General features: G+C 34.8%; 1 protein-coding gene across 2 annotated transcripts in view; it reads right to left on the bottom strand.

The window, feature by feature from the left end:
• Positions 1 to 667: 667 nt before the first annotated feature.
• The window catches only part of ZBBX (zinc finger B-box domain containing), a 113,507-nt gene continuing 106,921 nt past the window's right edge, over positions 668 to 7,253 (bottom strand). For both annotated transcript variants that reach the window (XM_072752309.1, XM_072752310.1), the window contains 2 exons: positions 2,728 to 2,866; positions 668 to 960 (listed from right to left, as the gene is read on the bottom strand). In XM_072752309.1, coding sequence (XP_072608410.1) covers positions 843 to 960; positions 2,728 to 2,866 — 257 coding nt within the window. In that variant the 3' untranslated portion in view covers positions 668 to 842. The remainder of the gene's footprint in view (positions 961 to 2,727; positions 2,867 to 7,253) is intronic.

The raw sequence follows: 7,253 nt of genomic DNA, 5'->3' as shown, positions 1-7,253 counted from the left end.
TGATTAGATGAGACCCACAAACACCATGAAGGGTGATCAGCTTTACTCAAAGTCTATTTATTTAAATGTTAATCTCATCTAAAAAAATACCTTCACAGAGACATTTAGAATATAGTTTCACCAAATATATGGGTACCATAGTCTAGCCAAGTTGACATAAAATTAACCATCACACTGACCCTCAAAGTAAGATGCTTGGGGTGGGGGTGGGTTTCTGCATTCTCAAGTATATGTTTCTATGTCATACTAGAATGACAAGTGTTACTTCTGCTTTATATTGGGTCCTCTTTTTCTCTTCTGGCAACAAAGTTTGAAGTTAGCAGAACTTTTCTAAATGTCAAAAACCCTAACAGAATAAAAACAACAACAACAACAACAAAAACGAAAACGAAATAGTAATTACCAAAGTAAAATATGGATTGTAGGCTCAATTAATGGTATTGCCAAGTATGAGTTGGTGATCCAATGTATACTCTTATGAGGACACAATTATTTAAATACAATCCAACAATTAAATATTTCTTTAAATGCAATCATGTTCTAACCTATAGTAGGTTCTAGAGACATAATTATAACTGCTATTTTTACAAATTCACCTAATTTTCCTAATATGATCTGCAATATAGTGTGACATACAATAAATCATTTGGAAGAAAAAGCCCTTAAATTTATAATTTCATTAACTTTTATTAGTCTGAAAACCTTGAAATATCAGAAACATTAATAATCAAAATCTCCAGCACCTGGACAGGTAATCACTTGGTCACTTTTTCAGCTGTTTGCTTTACTTTAGGTACAAAATGGAAAAAGTAATGAACAAATGATCATCATCATTAGGCACTCTATGACCATGGTAGTGTGATGACATGTTGCTTGTCAAGAAAATCCTCTTCCTCCTCATCTGTGCTGCTTTCAGAAAGTGTCAGCAAAGACTGAGTTTCAGTATCTCTTTCAGAAGAGCTGGAAATACATTAAAAGATCAATACACAATATACAGAACCAGGTTTCAACTCTTCATTTATCTTCTGATCAATATGACATGCATTGAAGTCATTGGAGGCAGGCAGATGTGAGGGGGCTGTCTCAGTCTGGGGCCATAATTTTCAACGTGCCCAATATACCAAGCCTCCTTTTAATGAGAAATTCTCATCACTCTCCCTCTCCCAAGAAATAAAGCCACAGTGGAACCAAGGGGAGATTTTATGGTCTCTGGTTGTGTCTTTCATTGATGATTCAAAAGGCACTTCAGGAACTTGCAGAGCCTCAGGGTCATCATTAAGAACATTCATCATTACATTGGCTTTTTAATAGAATCCCAATGAATAGACTGCCAGATAAATCACCTCTTTTGTGTACAGTAAATTAGGACGATGTGGATAGCCAGTCAAGATATGCCAAAGCCAAAATTAATCGCAGCAATTATTTAGTTATTTTGTTACATTTTATTGGGGAAAGGAACTGCTAGAAACTCTAGCCTATAGGTGTCAGCTATAGGGAGGGAAGTAGGGCAACAGAAAGGAGTTTGTATGACTCAGATTTTTTTGTCCAAGTTATCTAGAATTTCAGCCCATGTATGCCACCAAATAACATAAAATACTTCATTCATCCTGCGATGGATATTTTTTGGGAACCTTTTAAATGCCCAACAGAGGCTAAATCAGCTGTTCCTAAGCTCTGATCTGTGGACCAGGGCAGATCTGACTGAGATAAAAATTTTCGCTACTCTAAGAAGAGAAAATAAGGGCAAGGTAATGACTTTTTCATGACATTTTTTTTAATTTTAAAGAACTGTGCTTTATTCTGTTTGTTCCTTTATATTTTTAGTATTAAATGTCCTTTCTTTCATGAAATAATGCCGAGGGTATACCTTAAGTTTAGTTACTTTGTTTTAAGAAAGCTTTTTAGGGAAAAAAATAGCAATTTTATATTGATCCCTCTTTTTAAAAATGTAAGTGGTGTTAGAAATGCAAAAATCCAAGGACCACAGCTAAACGATTTTGTCCTTTAGAAAGACAGACTAATGGACTCTTGATTCCCTTTCACTGCAGTATCAGACTTCAAACCAATCAAAGGAATTTACAATTCAAGGAACTTTTATTTTACATTTATCTCGATCCTTCTGGAAAAAATCCCTCATCCTTTTTTAAAGAGATTCCAGCATGTCAATAATAGATCAACACGATGAACTACTTTCTGAAGCATTTATTAGTATAACCTGTGCTCTCTATAGACTGATCATCCCTAAATGTTTTTCACATGAGGAAAAGAATGAAATGATACAATTTAAAATATGCTATCATTAACAATCTTGACTCGATTTTAAGAAAGACTCTTCTCAATATTCTAAAAACCTTATTCACATTAAGATTCTATTAGTGCAAAGTATTGAAATTTATTAAGTTAATTAATGCAAGCAAAGCAACTGTCTTTCAGTATAAGAAGAAAGGCTGAATGATTATAAAATTCCAAATATCTTTTCTTTTTGCTGACACACATTGTGGAGCAGAGAATTATCTCTTCACAGTCAAGTAACCACTTCATAAGACTTTTACTAAGTCCTGGTAATAGGTCAACAAAAGGCCTAGACATTTGATAAAGAATGGCCATGTAAAGTGCACACATAAGGACACTCCTTCTTTATATAGTAAAGATAACTATTTGGGGCTCATCAAAAATTTCAGTATGCACTATATTTACATATGGATATGGGCTGCAGGCTTAACCTACCTCCATTCCTCAACTGCGCAGGGGCCTCTTGCAGTTGAGGTCTTACAGAAATCTAGTGTAGTCTGACTTATGTTCAACGAATGGTTGTTGAAGGCTGGTAATTCTTCTGAGGTTAGGCTGTAAAGCTTTTCTGAAGGATCTGAAACATTTTATTTCATGCACTGTCAACACATAAATTCAAGACACAAATGCACAGTATATGGTGCTGAAAGTTTACCCAGCATAAACTATAAGCAGTACAAGGAAGGTCAGCACAGATTTCTAATCATCTCAATTTTCTAGAATTTGTGGGGTGGGCAGAGTACAAAGTAATTTTGATCTGAGCTTCTGAATTAGGCTTGGGTATCAAGTTACTTTCATCATATTGATTTGGTTTTTAGCAAATTCTCCGAATCTTTTCAGCTTTATGGAGATATGACGGACATGTAACACTGCATGAGTTTAAGATGTACAATATAATGATTGGAACACTTATATATTGCAAAATGGTTACCACCATAGTGTTAGTTAACAAACACCTCCATCGTGCTATATAATTAGCTTTTTTTGTTTGTGGTGAGAACACTTAAAATCTACTTTCTTAGCAACCTTCAAGTATATATATTGTTAACTATAATCACCATGGTGTACATTACATTCCAGAATTTATTCATCTTCTAGCAGGAAGAGTATACACTTTGATCAATATTTCCCCATTTCCCCCATCCCCTAGCCCATGGTAAACACTATTCTAATCTCTGTCTCTATGAGTTTGGCTTTTTTTAGATTCCACATATAAATGATATTACACAGAATTTGTCTTTCTCTGACTTATTTCACCTAACCATATTGGTTTTTAAATATATATTATAATTAAGGTGTTGATTGTCTTGAGAATTTACAAAATTGCAAAGAAAATCATGGGACCCTCTTCAAAGCTAGAATATTATGCAACTCTTCCATTTGCCTGAATGTTAAATAATTTATTGTTTACTTTTGTATTCTAAGGAATAAAAGCTTTACCCCTGAACAGTCTAAGGCAAAGGTGAGTTTTGGCAAAACTACCCTTTCTTTTTCTGCTTCCTTGCCTTGTTTGGGTAGATAATAACCATTTTTATGTGAAAGGGGAGAAGCCTTCAATCTTTTACATGAAGCTGGCCTATGATTTAGCTCAGGTAAGGACAAATAGTGCAAGTTAAATGAGCAAATGGGCCAGTAAGCATATTTTATATAAACTACCAAAAAGTCAAGAACAGAAATAAATATGATTACTACATTAGACCATAATGCCTTCTTTTCATCTTTGATAAAGTTGTAAGGGCCATCTAACTTATACCTAAGTTTATGTTAGGATGACTTTTAAAACTTATAAAACAGTTAAAATTACTGGGTGTTATTCTTCCCTCTACTCTTATGAAAATGCCAAGCAAATACCTTCTTAATCAGAAGGACCACACACCAAACTATGTGTATTATACATTTGACTGAGAGGGGAATGATAATAATAATTGTTATTATTATAATAATTATTCCTTGGTAGATAGTACTTACTTGAAGTTTTTGAGCAAGCAGAGATTCCCCTGCTGGAAGAAACTTCAGATTATTCCTGCTGCAAGACAGACCTCAATACATTTACAACTGGAAATACCCTTAAAATTTTTTAGGCCAGTGACTTTCAAATTATGATACATGGTGTATCATAGATTCAGTAGGTTTGGGGATGAGGCTTCTACTCCCACCACCCCAAAGAAATCAAGACAGCTTTCACTTGGTCTCATATAAATTTGGGGCTCTGTATAAAACTAATTTTGAGAAAAATAAAAAAAATTATTCATCTAGAATTTTTGTGGCATCCCCAGTTGTTGGAGATTGGGAAATTGTGGGTCCCCAAGGGATTGGTAACTTGGAATTCACACAACCAGAATAAAAGAACTAGAAGTAGCCCTAAGCTCTTTAGCTCACCAATATCATCAATCACTATGTTCCAGTATCTAATTCTTTAGCTGAAGCTTTTATTTTGTTTCGTCTTTTTCCACAAGGTAAAAAAAAAAAAAAAAAAAAAAAAACAGATATGCACAACACCTTGCCCAATGATAGGGAGTGTTACCCATGAGAAAGCAATCAATTCAGGATTTGGAATTGATAAAACTACAGTACTGAAACCTAACAGTGACTCTTAGATCTAAAGATACCACCAGGAGAGGTGTTTAATCTCTGCCAGGCATTTGAGTCTCAACTGAATGAACACAGAGCTAATTCAGATGGTGCATAAAGAATGGGCCTATTTTTGTATAATTGTTCATTCTCAAAATTATATTTCTGAATACCCTATGAAGTTAGTAAAGGCAAAGGGGACATCATCATTTGATTTTCAAGGCAGAGGAAAATAAAACTGCTAATGAAAACACTATTATGGGTTTGTGTTAAACCTAAAAGATCAATTGTACGAAAACCCAAGTTTCTCTAATAGAAGACCAGGGAAGACAGGATTGACATTTATATTGGAAATTCAGCTCTTATAAATTTACTTTATACTTGTCAAGAAAGTGGACTATTAGGAATGGATTGAAGTTAAACCTTTTCTATCCCTGGAGTAATAGTGCATGTTCTCTTATCATTGAAGAATTTCTTAAAGGCAATAATAAAGAATGGCGAAGGGGGAAAATTGACTAGATATGAAGTTTTAAGGTATATTTCTAAAACTCAAGACATTTAAAAATATATATATTATATATATTATATATAATATATATATGACTTTATTCTACAGGGAAATAAATATTTAGATGAGTAAAAGAAATGAAGGAAAGAAGAAAGGTAGAGCCAAAAAGACTAGTTAAAAACTTCAAAGAATGAACACAAAACAGGTTACTTTCCTATAAGGAACCCAACCACCACCAATAACAACATCTAAAGAACTATCTAAAAAAAAAAAAAAAAAAAAAAACTAAAAAAAAAAGAACTATCTAGCAGAGCTACAGATGATGTCACAATGTTTAGAGGGTGTGACAACAAGGACACTCGCCCTGTAACCTGTGAGCCCCACCCCCAACCCTTCAGACCTTTGTTTTCCTCTCCCACCATTCATCCCTGCTGTCATTGTGTCTTGCTTTGTCTATCCCTCCATACCTTCTTTCCTTTACCTTCACTCCGTCCACAACCCTCTGTCTCTTAAGCGGTCACAATATTGCTTAGAAGTAAGGGTCTCACATTATATAAGTGGCACTGTGGTAGGGTGGTGAGACAAAGGAGTGGGGCAGATTTGCCTGGGTTTGTTCCTGGGCTCTCCTGGGCACCCAGAGAAAACCCTGGTCAGTTAGTAAATGATCTAGAGACTCAGTTACTATATCTACAAAGGGGAGATAGAAAATTGTACCTGCTTCATTTACCTCATAGAGTAGTTATAAAGATCAAATGAAGCAACGTTGCATATAAAAAAAAGTAGTGATTATTATTACTCATTGAATGGTTTCATATTCCTTAGAATTTTTTAAAATGCACTTTCACTCATACATGGCACTCCTTTTTTTTTTTTTCCCCTGAAATTGAAAGGTGATTTAAAGCAAAAAGACTGCCATTCCAGGGCAGCCCCGGTGTCCCAACGGTTTACCGTTGGGGGGGGGGGGGTGGCTGCCTTCAGCCCAGGGCATGATTCTGGAATTCTGGAATCAAGTCCCACGTCGGGCTCCCTGCATGGAGCCTGCTTCTCCCTCTGCCTGTCTCTCTCTCTCTCTCTCTCTCTCTCTCTCTCTCTGTGTGTGTGTGTCTCTCATGAATAAATAAATAAAATCTTAAAAAAAAAAAAAGGACTGCCATTCCAGCACATCTTAACTTGACTGTCTTACAAGGGTTATTTACTTAATTTGCTAACTATAAATCCTGATTAGCCCTCTTAGAGTTTAATATCTCACTCTATGTTCAGCCTATGAACAGAGGCCCCGATTATTCACTGCCTTACTATTTTATTTCACCAATAATAAAGCTACATCTGCTAATATTAGGTAATTTTTATTCATTCTTGTTTAAGAAAAAGTACTTTTCTCTCTTTAATTACTTGGCTCAGGTAACTACCAATGGACTTCTACAAACATAGATTGCCATGGGAATTTAAGTCTTAAACCACAAGTCAGAATGAATTTGAATAAATGAATCATTTTTAACTAATGAAAGTATGAATGCTTTAACATGCATTATTATTGATACTTTCTCATAATGCATATCATCTGGTATTTCTCAAATTTCTGCAGGTTAGAACAATATTCAAAAGTTGACAAAGTGACTTGGTAAGTAAGTTATACTGCCATGTTGAGCCCATTAAGGAAGTGACTATAGCATCATTTACAAAGATATTTGTTGAGGAAATATATGGCATGAACTATAACTAACTATACCCTCAAAGTGGCCCAGAAGAAAACACGGTTTTATAACAGAGACAGCTTTTAGATGTTTTTGACCAAAAATTAGATTTATCCACAGAACCTTAACCCTATTGTATGTGGAAAGTACCACTCACTGGTTCTTTATATAACTTAACAGATTTTTTTTCA

The sequence above is a fragment of the Vulpes vulpes genome, chromosome 3 (assembly GCF_048418805.1).
Source record: "Vulpes vulpes isolate BD-2025 chromosome 3, VulVul3, whole genome shotgun sequence".
Taxonomy (NCBI): Eukaryota; Metazoa; Chordata; class Mammalia; order Carnivora; family Canidae; genus Vulpes; species Vulpes vulpes.
This window is presented reverse-complemented; position numbering and strand designations above follow the sequence as displayed.